This window comes from Jaculus jaculus, chromosome 1 (assembly GCF_020740685.1).
Source record: "Jaculus jaculus isolate mJacJac1 chromosome 1, mJacJac1.mat.Y.cur, whole genome shotgun sequence".
In the NCBI taxonomy this organism is placed as follows: Eukaryota; Metazoa; Chordata; class Mammalia; order Rodentia; family Dipodidae; genus Jaculus; species Jaculus jaculus.
In genome coordinates, this window is record NC_059102.1 from 121,410,345 (window position 1) to 121,424,828 (window position 14,484).

The 14,484-nt window shown below is 46.3% G+C and overlaps 1 protein-coding gene across 1 annotated transcript; it reads right to left on the reverse strand.

Annotated features, from left to right (window-relative positions):
- Positions 1-677: 677 nt before the first annotated feature.
- On the reverse strand, positions 678-8,275 carry C1H9orf152 (chromosome 1 C9orf152 homolog). The gene is made up of 2 exons (XM_004657054.2): positions 7,936-8,275; positions 678-3,842 (listed from the first exon to the last, which is right to left on the reverse strand). Exons 1-2 carry the CDS (start codon positions 8,111-8,113, stop codon positions 3,349-3,351), a joined length of 672 nt encoding a protein of 223 aa, XP_004657111.2. The 5' UTR covers positions 8,114-8,275; the 3' UTR covers positions 678-3,348.
- Between the last annotated feature and the right edge of the window lie 6,209 nt (positions 8,276-14,484).

Consider the following 14,484-nt stretch of genomic DNA (forward strand, 5'->3'; position numbering starts at 1 on the left):
ACTTGACTTAAAAAAGGATTAAAAATATTTTTATTTGGGCTGGAGAGATGGCTTAGCGGTTAAGCGCTTGCCTGTGAAGCCTAAGGACCCCGGTTCGAGGCTCGGTTCCCCAGGTCCCACGTTAGCCAGATGCACAAGGGGGTGCCACGCGTCTGGAGTTCGTTTGCAGAGGCTGGAAGCCCTGGTGCGCCCATTCTCTCTCTCTCTCTCCCTCTATCTAGCTTTCTGTCTGTCTCTGTCGCTCTCAAATAAATAAATAAATAAAACAAAAAAAAAAAACAGAACACTTCTTTAAAAAAAAATGGGTTTTTAACTTCAAGGAGCTTCATGTCTTAAGTACTGGAAGGTACAGGTTTAATAACAGAAAATGCCTGCAACTCAGCAAATCAGGCGGAGACAGCATATGGAACCTGCCCCCTAGTGGACAAAGGCAGGTTGGACTTAGCTGGGTAGGTTAACCATTAAAGGGAAGGACCTTTTCCATTCCAGGAAGGACAGTTCTATCCCTAGCCTAGGGAAACAGCAAACAGCTCTCTCTCCTCCCCTATTCTCCTGCAGCCCCAGGGAAAGAAGGTGAAAGCCTGTGGCAATAGCCAGGTCTTCTAAATGAAGGCTTTCATTTTTAGTAAATCCTATGAATTCTATCTCAAAAATATACATCAACCCAGCTACTTTTTCTTTGTCTCTTCTGCTTCTACTCAGTAGGGACCCTCTGTCATGCTTTCGTTTCCTCTCTCCTTCCAGACATATGGGATGACTGCACTTCCTCATACCCCTGAAGGGAAAAGATAATTGTGTGACTTGCTTGGGACAATGAAACATGAGAAAAAGTGGTTTTCAAGTCAGTACATGACTATCAGTATTGATGAGGTGGTTATACTGGAGATAAGACTGGGAAGTGTGAACTACTGATACATTGTTCATGGAGGAGAGCTGCCTGGTAGTTTGCCCAAATGCATGGTGGGCTTAATAAAAAAAAGTTGAGCTTTTGCTGTGAGATTTTGGGGTCGCTTGTTACCACAGCAAAACACAGCTTAACCTGCTTACCTTTGCATCTGCTCCCTCCCTTGGTTATAGCATTTGAACCACAAGGCCCTCATTTCAGGATCTGGTGTATCCTGATCCATTGTCCTTCAGAGTCATCTCACACACTGTCCCTCTGCCTAGCAGGGTCTTATTTCTGCTCAATGTTCTGATTTAACCACTAGCAGAAAGCATAAAAGGGAAAACATTAAGCCAAGATCTAGAAAGTCTACAAATTAGGAGGAGAGGAGAGAAATGGCTCCTATGTGGGAGGCATTAAAGACACATGACACTCATTTTCTTAATCATTTAAGCAAGCACCCAGTCTATATGTCAAGCTGTATTCTAAGTTCTGGGACAATACGATGATTTAGACATATCCCCTGAATTAAAGGAGCTCATAGACTGGTTGGGGAGATCCCAAAACTATAGTAGGAGTAAGAGAGTGGAAAGTACAGGACATCAGCAGTAATTGTCATGAACGCTATAGACAGAAAAGAGAAGAAAGAAGAAATCAGCTAGACCGGCTTGGCTAGTGATCTTCAGAGCAGAAGTAGTTCAGAGCAGGTTGATGCCTGAGAGGGAGGTGAAGAGAGAGATGTAGAGGACTTTAAAAACTAATGACTTACCATCTCTTATTGAGAATAGCAAGAACTTTATACCATTGTTTCAAATCCTGTCAAAAGCCAGTATTATGTCTCTCAGCTTACATATGATGAAACCTAAACTGAAAGACTGAGTAACTTGGTCCAAGTCATCCATGAAGAATGGCTGGATTAAGGACCAGGTTTCCAACTGCACATCCCAAGGGCTCTCCATCGCTTTGTACCAGGGGATAGGCACTCTACAAAAGCTGCCCATGCTGAGGGAAGCTTTAGTGCAACAAGGAGTTAAAGATTTAGAAATTGTACAAAGAGGTTTCTTGTTTAAAACAAAAGCCATGGACAAAGTTTTAGTTTTAGAAAATGTCCTTGATTTTCATTTGAGTATGTAAAACACCTGGCACTTTATTAATTATCCATCAAAAGAATAACAATGAATTGTCAAAGTGAAGGGAGCTTCTGGGGGTGGGGTCTATGAGCAGGTGGATGGAGGGAGAGTCTAATAGGGAGAAAAGACACCCTGAATGTGTTTCACTGTCATTCCTGAAGTTAGACATTAACCAGGAAAGAATGCTTGCTTTCCCATCACTCAAGTTAACTCAAACTTCACTGTTTCAGGTTTAAAAATGCATAACTTATAGCAGGAAGTGCCTCGATGATCCAACAGGCCATGAAGGAAGCTGTTTGTGGGGGACACATAAGCAGGAAAATATGTCTTGTTTAACCGTGAACCCCAGGCTTCCGTGACTGTGTATTTCCAATGAGTGACAGGATTTTGATTTGTTTTATTCTGATTGAGATAGGGTCTCATGTAGCCCAGGCTGGCTTCACTAAGACTGTACCTAAGGAAGACCTTGAAGTTCTGATCCTCCTGCCTCTACCTCCCAAGTGCTGGGTTTATAGTTGTACATCACCATACCTAGCAAGTAGTTGATGGTTTTTAATGTGAAATTAATTTTCAGAGAGAGAGACAGGGAAGACAAAGTGAGAGGGATGGAAGAAGGGAGGAAAAGATAGAAGGAAATAAATTTATAAGAGGTTTGAATGTGCAGTCTCGGTGACAGGTAAAAAAGTCCTGTTTTCCAAGGACCTTTAAACACAGAAAGGATAGGTGGCATTGACTTAACCCTTCTTACCCATGGCATCCATATTTTGGGGGACTCAAGATGAAATGATATGACAGCTACTAATATATGCAGTGGCTCTTAATCCCTAGGCAGGGCAATCAGAGAAGAGGTTCCGAATTCTTGGGAATCATCTTCTCTCGAATATGCAATGAATAAGAAAATATTGCCAACAAGATCACTACATCCATTAACTGCACTCATTGCTAAGACATCTCATTGGTTAAAGTTACTGCTTTATGTTTCAAAATTCTCTACTTCAAAGGAGCCAAGTGTGATGCAACAGGCATATTGGTAGACCCCCAAGGAATGGCATCCAGGACCCCATAGTAATGCCTTCATATATAATTGGAATGGGGCTGCATCTATCAGTTAGTTCTTTCATCCTAAATGGTGAACAATTTGACCTGGGCAATCTCTTGTGTTTTGAAGGGTGATGCCATGTTCCCACTGTGAGGTTCATTTCTCATAATGTCTGCAATTGGAATAGTCCAGTCCTTGATTACAGCTCAAGGCTCTGGCTGTGGGTCTCTCTTTTTGGTTCGTTAATGAGTTTATTAATGACCTCACAAATGAGACACCTAACAGAGTAGAAAGCTTCAGGTGTGGCCATATAAACCCAGGTTCCGGGCAGCTTGGGAGATCCGGGGAGTTTTCCTCTGGGGAAACGGATAGTGTGTGGCTTGGTCAGCCCTGCGTGAGTTCTTTGTGGAAGGAAGGAGCTGCCTGCGGGGTTTTAAGCTGGAGCCTGCTGCCTCTGTTCGGGTACTGTCCCCTTGACCTTGACACTGGGACGCCTTTGGGATTTGGGTTATTTGTTGAGTTTTCTCATTGTTTTCCGAAAAATGTTGCTCAGACCCAATAAGATGGACCTTGGGCATTACTTGATGATTGGATTCCTGATGGAATGTTTGGACCAAGCAATGCATTTCTAGGTGTGTGTGCCATGGAGACTCAGGAGCCCAATGGCAGCTTCTGTCAGCTTCCTCCAGCATCCCCTCCACCTCACAGTCTGTTTCATCCGGGGACATTGAGCTCTTCCTCTCCTTGTTAATCCAGAAAGCACTGATCATGGATTCCGCAGGAGTCCCTCCTGAGGAGAGAAGGCACAGGAGCATTATCACTGGGAGGTATCTGTGTAACTCCCTCTGAGGGGAAGCCACAGCTTTTAGGGTAAAGGAAGGCCACACCCACAGTGTCAAAGGGGCCAGATACCCAGAACATTGCATATGCATTCCCATACATGGAAACAAACATGCCCTTACATATATGTGTTCATACACACACATTTTCCTCCAACATATAAAATTACACACAATTAATTATTCATTCAACAAATACTTATCAAGCACTGTAGTATGTGCCAGGCTTCATTTATTCAAGATCTCATGAATGTAGCACTGAGTGCTGAGACCAAAGCTATACCTTCATGGATGCGCCCTCACAGGGTAGAAAGACAAGGAGCAAATGAATATGTTAAAATATCTAGTGCTAACCAATGGTATGGAAGAGTTCATTCAAGAATTGGAGGTGAGTCTGTGAATTCTGGAAAAAGGTGGGAAGTAGCACTTAAGGTCAGAAGAAGTAAGCTATAAGGAGTAAACACACACACACACTCATTGCTATGATTGAGACCTGGAATGTCCCTCACAGGCCTGGTCCCCAGCCTGTGGGACGATGAGGTGGTGATGGAAGTTTGGCAGGTGAGGCCTACTTGAAGGAAACTGGGTGGCTGGGGTCATGCCCTTGAAGTGGGTGCTGGGATGCCGGTGTATTCCCCTTTCTTCTTGTTTCCTGGCCACCATGAGGTGAGCAGCCTCTTGCATCACACACTCCTGCCACCATGTTCTGTGCTGCCAAAGGCTGTGACCAAGACAAGTGACCATGGACTCGAACCCTGAACCAAAACACACCTTTCCTCCTGTGAAGGTTATTTTGCCACAGCAATGGCAAGCTGAGTAACACAGCCATAAACAGATGGAATCTCATATCCTCAGACGAGAACATTATGGTGTTCTAAGCTTCTAATAATTTACCACCCAAGACAGGGAGGGAACTGTGTTTGAAAGCAGCTTCTTGAAGAGAACTGGCCATTATCTTTCCCCTAGGCCACAGGTGAATTCTTTTTTTCTGTTTTCTTTTTGTTTTTTTGAGGTAGGGTTTCACTCTAGTCCAGGCTGACCTGAATTCACCATGTAGTCTCAGGGTAGCCTCGAACTCATGGCGATCTTCCTACCTCTGCCTCCCGAGTGCTGGGATTAAAGGCGTGCGCCACCACGCCTGGCTACAGGTGAGTTCTGAGACGACATCCTCAGCATCTGCTCTTCCTCTGAGCTGGCTTCAGAGCTCAGGATGCAGACAGATGACTCTTCTTCCTTGGGGACTTTATTTTTACTACTTTGTAGCACATAACAATTCATTGTGAACGTTTGGAGACAGTGAAAACTGTGGGAATGAAAGGCATTTTTCCCAGGGTCCTGTCCTGGCACTATAGGAGGTCCTGTAGGTGCTCTGTGGGTAGGTATTGGAGGAAGAAAGTCATAGGGAGACCTCCGAACCCCAGTTTCAGGAATCCACAAGAACCAGAAGAAATAGAACAGATGCAGCCATTTCCACCAATAGCTACAGTGAACACCAGTGGAAAGACTGAAGATCTGTTCTTAGCTTGTAACACCGACATATTCTTTGTTTGTTTATTTGAGGTAGGGTCTCACTACCAATATATTCTTGTCAGGATAAGCATGACAATCTTCACAGGTGTTTGAACTTCTGTGCATTTATTGGATTTATTGGAAAGATGAGGAGGTGATGGGAAAACCTAGGAACTGGCATCTTCTTTCAATCTGAGTCTACCAGGAAAGGAAGTAACAGAGGACAGGCAGCCCTTCATAGCAGGACCTGGTTAACTTTCAGCCTGTGCTCCACAGGGGAGGTGGGGAGCAGGAAGAAAACAGAAGGAGGTAGCTATGCCTACTGCCCTAAGTAGAACCTTTTGTCCCCTTGCCTCCCCCCCCCCCCGCCAGTTCTTTGGAATAGTGCCTTTTCTCCATTGTCCCAGCAAAAGAGAATGAAGGTCATTGAGGAGCCAGGAAAAAACTCACTTTTTTTTCTTTAAATCTATTTTGGTTTGAGTTGGTTAATAGGAGACTGGGGATGGCAAATTCAGGCTCTGCTCAAAGGCCCATGCACATAACCACTCCATTATGCAGCATAGTACATGCCTCAATGTAGAATGCAAAATTTCAGATTGCTGAAAGTATCCTGAAAGTCTCTGACCTAGTCTGGGCTCAAAGTCTTCCCTGAAAGAGGTACTTGCACAATCTGTGTCAATCTGTCCTAACGTATTACATGCTGTTATGGTTTGAATATGAAACGCCTCCTCATACATGTTGAATACTTGGTCCCAGCTTTGGTACTATTTTATGAGGTGGTGGAAATTTAGGGAGTAGGACCTAGCACATTCTCTCTCTGCCCCCATTTGTCATGAGTTGAACAGTCTTTTTTTTTTAAAGAAAAAAAAATTTAGGGCTGGGGAGTTGGCTTAGCAGTTAATGCACATGCCTGCAAAGCCTAAGGACCCAGGTTTAATTCTCTAGGTCCCACATAAGCCAGATGCACATGTGCCTGGAGTTCATTTGCAGTGGCTAGAGGCCCTAGTGTGCCCATTCTCTATCTCTTTCTCTCTCCCTTTCTCTGTGTTTCTAGTCAACCAATAAATAAAAATAAATCTTTAAAAAATTATTTATTTATTTGCAAGCAGAGTGAGATGAGAGAGAGAGAAATAGAAGGAGAAAGAGAGGGAAAGAATGGGCACGGCAGGGCCTCTAGTTGCTGCAAACTTCAAATGCATACACCACTGTGCATCTGGTTTTACATGGGTACTGGGGAATTGAACCTGGATCCTTTGGTTTTGCAGGCTAGTGCCTTAATCACTGAGCCACTTCTCCAGCTTCCTCCCCACCCTTTTAAAATAAGTACACTTCCAATACCATGATGTTTTGTCTAAGCACTCTGGGTCAAGCAACCATGTACTGAACCCTCAGAATCCATGAACAAAAGAAGTTCTTCCTGTTTTAAGTTGCTGTCTCAGGTATTTTGGTCACACAGCAGTAATAAATGTAACAAGTAGACATAGTACTGAAGGAAGAGTGAGAATTAAGTTACCAAGAGCAGGAGAAAGATCCAGAAGGGAGTGTTCAGGGCTGGTGGTAGTGAATTCTATGAGGTACGCTGAGTTTGAGATGTTTTGTGTCCAATAAACAACTGGATTTGTGATTCTGAATCACAGGTGTGATCAACATGGTTCTTTCATTTGGGAGTTTAATTTAATAAATAATTGTTGAATGGATGAGGAAGGAGAACTGTTGAGGGTAGGATGGGACTTTAGAACCTTCCTGGTATGCGCTGCAGAGATGGAGGCACTGGGCTATGCCAGTTCTGCCAGAGCACACTAGTTGGAAACAGCCCAAGTAATGAGAGAAGCTACTTCTGCTCAGAGGTGCCCCTTTTGTCACCCTGGGGTGTCCTTTTGGTGAGCCTCCTTTTGAAGGGCACTTCCTGCCTTGAAGGGGAGAATCTCTCTGGCTCCACATTGCCTCCCAGACCGGCCTGAGAAGTGGCAGCCCAGAGCGTTTGTCTACGGAACTGTACACACACCTCTCCGAAACTCCCAGGCCAGGGCCTTGACCTTTCAGTCATCCCCGCCCCCACACCCTTAGGTGCTCTTCTCTGTGGGAAGATGAGGGTTGAGATTGGACAACCATGAACTTCCTCCTGGAACAGAAATCTGAGCTCCCGATGGGAAGATAATTCTTCAGCAAGGGCCTTCTTTGTCAGCATGTCTTTCTTAGAACCCATTTCTCTGCTTTGCAAGAGGTGGACCCAGCTGAGCCCCCATCACACCAAACAGCCTCACCCAGGGGCCCGATCCAGCTCACCCAGCTCACCAGTTTAGCCAGACCAGAACTGGGAAGACAGGCAGCCTTGGCCCTTTATAGCCTGACTGCCAGACTGGGCAGAGCCGCCTTCCCCTGCTCTGGTTCTGTTCTTCCCGGGCCAGCCGTTACTTAACCTGGCTCTTCACCAGGAGGCTGGCAGAGCCATCGCCCTGTCCCCCCTGACATTGCCACTCTGCCGACCCACAGGCTTACCCCACAGGCCTTCCCCGGGCCCCTGCCCAGCCCTACCTTTTGGCAGCACCATGAGGTGCTGCCTCCGCAGGTCTTCGTACTGGGCTCGCAGGAATCGGAGGTCCACTGGGGGCCCTTGCCCTGGAGCCTGAGCGCGGGCAGCCTCAGCCATGGAGCCCGAGCCCCGCTCCCAGAAGCAGGGTAGGGCAGGGCATGGGTAGGCCAAGCTTTTCATCCGGTTTGGATCCGGATCTGGGAGAAAAGCAAACACTGAGCCTGAGGTCTGGGGAGTGGAGGAGGAAAGGAGGAAGGGAGGTGGTGAGGTGATAGGCGGGTAGAAGAGGAACTGGGGAGAGAAGGCTGCGAGATAAGGGAGGGAGGGGGGACGCTGAGAGGGATAGAGGGGCGGAAGGGGAAGGAACGAGGAGAAAAGGTCAGTTGGGAGGAAGCTCTGGGGAGGGGAGGGAACAAGAAATGAGTTAGTGGAGTGGGAAAGAAGGCTGGAGTGACAGTGACCAAGAGGGAACAATGCAGTGAGAGAAGAGAATGGGGCAGGCAGATTGGGGAGTGGGAGCGGAACAGGGGGGCAGCCACAGCGCCCGGAATCTTTCTGGCAGTCTAAGGAGGTCTAACTGCTTCGTCGCTGGGGGATCCCCGTTAGATTCATTTTGAGAGCTAGGCAAGCTCCCGGCTTCTTGGCGGAGCTACAGCTGGGCTGAGGAGTGCCGGGTGCTTGCTCAGCTCACACATCTTGCACTGGACTTCGCAGGTCCTCATGCTGGTGACAGTCCAAAGGAACCACCTTAACAGCCTCTAAGGTGGAGCTCGGGATGTGCCCTCCATAGCCATGCACAAGATCTCCCTACATCTTCACACAGCTCCCCAAGAGATCTTCCAGGCAAGCTCCCAGCCTTAAAGTCGGCTATGGGTTCAGAGCCCAGGGGAGCTCTGGCGTCTCTCCAGCCCCACCTCTTTGACATTTGATCAGCCTCTGTGGGCTTGGTATTTTCCAAAGAAAGGGTAAGTTGGTGTTTATCTTGCCCACAGCTATGTGTACCCTCGCTCCCTCTCTGCCACCATCTCTTTGTATGACAGGTCCTGCCTCCTCTTACACTAGCTTTGGTCTAGCCTCCTCTACTTGGACAAGTAAGGCCTTTTCTGGCTTCTAACGTGACCGTGATACTCAGAGCTGGCCAGCTGCCCAGTCCACCTGCACAGCAATGGGTGAGGAGATGGGGGCAGGGTAAGTCTTCCCTGGGCAGTGTATTTGTTTGCCAGGGATATATAATGAAGTCACACAAACTGAGCATCTTAAACCACAGGCACTTTTTTTTTTTTTTTTCAAGGTAGGGTCTCATTGTAGCCCAGGCTGACCTGGAATTCACTATGGAGTCTCAGAGTGGCCTCGAACTCTTGGTGATCCTCCTACCTCTGCCTCCCGAGTGCTGGGATTAAAGGCGTGCGCCACCACGCCCGGCAACAGGCACTTTTTTGTTTGTTTCCCAGAGGCTAGAAGTCCAAGATCAAGCTATCAGTGGGGTTGGTACTTTCAGGAGACGGTGAGGGGGAATCTGTCCCGGCTTCCGGTCGCTTGCTGTCACTCCTTGGTGTCGTCTTGGGGCCCTCTCTCTTCGCATTCACCTTCACATGATGTTCTTGTGTGCGCTTCTGTGCCCAGTTCCACCTCTATAGGGATACAAGTGATTGAATTATAGCCCCAAACTAATGACTTCATCTTAACCACTTGCATCTTCAGTAAATCTGTTTCCAAGTGGGATCACATGATGAAGCCCCACGACACCTCCATTCACAGAAACAGGCACAGGAGAGAACAGAGACAGAAGGCAGTGAAAAGAGACGGAATGAAGATAGGCACAAGGGAGGTGAGGGTCAGCAAGGGAAGAAGGGACTGTTGCCTTAAATGCTACAATTGCGGTACTGTGATCTTTGAGTTATCAGAGACGGAGTTAGATGCTTGGTAGAAAATTCTGAATCAAAAAGGCAGTCAGTACTATTTGTGAAAATGATAGTCTGTCACTGGAAAAGTTTTAACCATTGGTCATTGGAGTACAGAGAATCAAGATATGGCCACCTCCCTCTCTCCCTCCCTTTATTTCTTTCATTTTTTGTTTTCTTTTTTTAAAGATTTTTATTTATGTATTTATTTATTTATGTAAGAGAGAAAGAGGGAGAGAGAGAGAATGGGTGCACCATGGCCTCCAGCCACTGCAAATGAACTCCAGACACATGTGCCCCCTTGTGCATCTGGCTAATATGGGTCCTGGGGAATAGAACCTGGGTCCTTTGCTTTGCAGGCAAACGCCTTAACCACTAAGCCATTCCTCCAGCCCCCTTTATTTCTTCTTACTTTTCTTTTTTTGTTTAATTTTATTTATTTGAGAGAAAAAGGCCGAGAGAGAGAGAGAGAGAGAGAGAGAGAGAGAGAGGGAGGGAGGGAGAGAACAAGCATGCCAGGACCTTCAGCCACTGCAAACAAACTCTAGATGCATGCGCCACCTTGTGCAGCTGGCTTATGTGGGTCCTGGGGAATCGAACCTGGGTCCTTTGGCTTTGCAGGCATGTGTCTAAACTGCTAAGCCATCTCTCCAGCCCACATTTTTCCTTTTGTGAGACAGGGTCTCACATTGTAGCCCAGGTTGACCTAGATATCATGTAGCTCAGACTGGTCTTGAACTCTTGTTTAAGCATTTTCTCCCACAGCTAGTTATATTCAATCTGCATCCAGGAAGCGGAGTGCAATGCCTGCTGGTGCTCAGCTCGCTTCATTTTACTTAGCCAGGGATCCCAGGCCATGGAATGGCACCACCCACTGTTAGGGTGGGTCTTCCCACCTCACTTAACCTAATCTACATACTCCCTCTCAGGCACTTCCAGAGATTGTCTCTTAGATAATTCTAGATATAATTAAGTTAACAGTTGATATGAACTATCACAAAAGGTAATGTTTAAAAATGGAAAAGTGGGGCTAGAGAGATGGCTTAGTGGTTAAGCACTTGCCTGTGAAACTTAAGAACCTGGGTTTGAGTCTTGATTCCCCAGGACCCACATAAGGCAGAAGCACAAGGTGGCATATGCATCTGGAGTTCGTTTGCAGTGGCTGGAGGCCCTGGTGTGCCCGTTCTCTCTCTCTCTCTCTCTCTGCCTCTTTCTCTGTCTGTTGCTCTCAAATAATAAATAATAAAAATAATACCTCTGCCTCCTGAGTGCTGGGATTAAAGGTGTGCACCACCATGCCTGGTGTGTCCTGCCATTAAAAAAAAAAAAAAAAAAAAAAGCAAAAATGTAGGTAGCCAAAATAATAGAAGAAACAGTGAAGAAGGGTGTTCCAGACTGTGGGGAGGGAGAAGGTGTCACACAATGGGAAGGATGGTGCATTAGTTACTTTTGTTTTTGTTGTTTTTTAATTTATTTTTTTGACAGCAACAGACAGAGAAATAGGCAGATAGAGAGAGAGAATGGGCGCGCCAGGGCCTCCAACCACTGCAAACAAACTCCAGACGCATGCGCCCCCTTGTGCATCTGGCTAACGTGGGTCCTGGGGAATCAAGCCTCCAACCAGGGTCCTTAGGCTTCATAGGCAAGCGCTTAACTGCTAAGCCATCTCTCCAGCCCCTGCACTAGTTACTTTTGGGTTGCTATGACAAAATGCTTAACAGAAACAACTGATGGGAGGAACGATTTGTTTTAGCTCGTGGCGTCAGAGGACTGCAGTGCATCATAGCAAACAGAACAGGTAGCTCCAAGCGGAGGGAAGAGCCTCCTCATCTCCCTGCCTTCCCTATGGAATAACATCTGGCCCACGTGTGTGCAAGGCTGGTTAATCGGCCTGGCTACAGTCAATTCTTCACTGTGGGCTGTGCTCCCCAAGCATTCTGATTTAATTAGTCCATGGTAGCACCTGGAGATGAGCATGCTACTAAATTTCTCTACTGCTCTAGAGAGCCATTAGTCCAGTTTTCTGGGTCCCTGGGACTCTTGTTAAGAGACAAGTGGTGGAAAAGTCTCCATCCTTTCTGTGTTTTTTTTTTTTTTCTTCAGGATGGTCTTCTGTAGCTCAGGCTAGCCTCAAACTTGCTATGTAGCTGAGGCTGACCTTTAACTCACGATTCTCCTGTTCCTACCTCCCAAGTGCTTGGATTGCAGTCATATACCACAAAGCCTAGTTTGGTTCCTGTCTCTTTACCACCCAAATCTTTAAGCTATTTGGAATTGATTTTAGCATGAGAGCATTCCATATAAGGCCAGGTTATAGCTATTTTTCTCTTATAAACATTTGCCTAGTTTTCCCAATGCCATTTTATTGACTAAACCTTCCTTTTCCTATGACATGACAACAACAGTAAGAGTGTCAATAAAAAGGACAACTGTATGCCGTCGCAGGGAGTCTTCAGAAGTTAGTGAAGAAATACTGCTGAGGGAGGCACCCATCTAGGGAAATGGTGACAAGTGCTGCCACTGTAAGGCGTCACTTGTTGCTCAGGTACACTCTTCAGGGGAGCAGGGGACAAATGGCAAAGCAGGTAGCAAGCAAGGCTCTGGAGTTGGGGTGAGCTTCTCTGTTGTCTGAGGAAATATTTTCTCCTATGCATACTTCAACCATATTGAAGCAGTGATGTGATGTTTGTGGTGGAAAGAGAAGCCCGTGCGTCATCCACCAGGTCTGCTGATGAGCCAATGCCAGGCTCTCCATCCCCATAACTCTTTTTTAAATTTATTATTATTTTTACTTTTGGTTTCCGAGGTAGGGTCTCACTCTAGCCCAGGCTGACCTGGAATTCACTGTGCAGTCTCAGGGTGGCCTAGAACTCTCGGCGATCCTTCTACCTCTGCCTCCCGAGTGCTGGGATTAAAGGCGTGCACCAGCACACCTGAGCTATTGTTATTATTTTTTTAATTAATAACGTCCATGATTGTAAATAATACCCCATGGTAATTCCCTGCCTCCCTCTACCCCATAACTCTTAACCGCAGTCTGCAGCAAAGGAACTAGACTTCCAGGGCACAGGGATCGTCTGCAAGCGATCCTGATATTCAGTAAAGCTTGGTGTGGCCACAAGTGTCACTCACCACTGTGGCCCTGATCATGGGGACCTGTCATGGAAAGGTCAGCCTCCGTGGGTGGAGATTTGGAGACTTAAAGCCCTTTGAGGAGCTTCCGTGAGAGTGAAAGGTGGAGATAGCCTGATATTCACTGGGAGCAGAGTAGATCTGGCCCTGGTGAAGGATTTTAGTTTGAGTTTTTTCCACTGGAGACTCTGGAATAGCTCAGTACTCTGATCCTTAGCTTTTCCTTTCTCCACAGTAATCTTGTTCTGACGTGACCCCACCCCTGCAGCTTTGGTGTGTTTTTGGTGTGTTTCGTGGATTAGACAAACCCAAAGGGCAGAATAATGAGGAAAGGGAGGCCGCTCAGGGCCCTGGCTCAAGTGAAGAGGGGGCCTTATCCTATGGAGTGCACTGTGATTTGGGGGTCTGTGTGGTGAGAGGTAATGCCCATGGGAGAGTCAGATGTGATGAGGAAGAACTCAGATGTCAAGAAGTGTGCCGGGGCTGGGCGTGGTGGCGCACCCCTTTAATCCCAGCACTCGGGAGGCAGAGGTAGGAGGACCACTGTGAGTTCGAGGCCACCCTGAGGCTATATAGTGAATTCCAGGTCAGCCTGAGCTAGAGTGAGACCTTACCTCGAAAAACCAAAAAAAAAAAAAAAAAAAAAGGAAGTGTGCTGGGACAGACCACCTCATAACTTGCTACTTCTCATCCTTATGAAGTAAGGGAGATGTCTCTGTAAGAGACGGCCAGCCAGACATGCAAAATAATGGTTGCATACCATGCAAATACTTCACATCAATGTTTATTATAGCACTATTCACAATAGCCAAATATGGAACTAACATGGGTTGCTGTCAATAGAGGAATAGATAAAGAAAAATCTATAAAGCAGATTTTTTTTTTCAGCCATAAAGAAGAGTGAAGCTATATCGTCTGAAGGAAAATGGTGTAATCAAAGCTAGTCATATTAAGAGAAGTAAGGCAGATTCTGAAAGACAAATATCATGTCTTCTACGTTCCTAAAATTTATATAGATATTTTAAATCAAATATGTGTATCTGATATGACAATAGAAATGACACTGTCTATTGGAATAGTGGGAAGATGAGGGATGAGAAACAGGAAATTATAGGGTATTGGGCATAACCTCAAAGTGCATTATATATGAGAATAAAAATTTCCCACATACAGTGAATATATGTATGCTGTATTAGGGTTCTCTAGAGGAACAGAACTGCTAGAATGAATTCTATTAAAAAGGCAATTTATTGAATTAGCTTACAGTAGTCCAATAGCAGTTGTAGGCCTAAGAATCAAGGAACCTGGTAGCTGCTCAGTCCACATGGCTGAATGCCCCAGCAGTCCCCATCCGGCACTGAAGGCCTGGAGGCTTCCTAGGAGCCACTGGGTTTCCATCCACACAGGTCTTCAGTTGATGCTGGTCTTCAGTCCTTGCTGGAAGGCAGCGAGCAGCCAAGTGGAAAGAAGGAAGGAAGGAAGGAAGGAAGGAAGGAAGGAAGGAAGGAAGGAAGGAAG

Bases quoted from the DNA above. Each gene is read 5' to 3' on its own strand.
- C1H9orf152 (XM_004657054.2), bottom strand. From the start codon at position 8,113: ATGAAAAGCTTGGCCTACCCATGCCCTGCCCTACCCTGCTTCTGGGAG. The intron at 3,843-7,935 runs GTAGGGCTGGGC...TTCTCTCCTCAG, and splicing joins CCTCATGGTGCTGCCAAAAG to GAGGGACTCCTGCGGAATCC.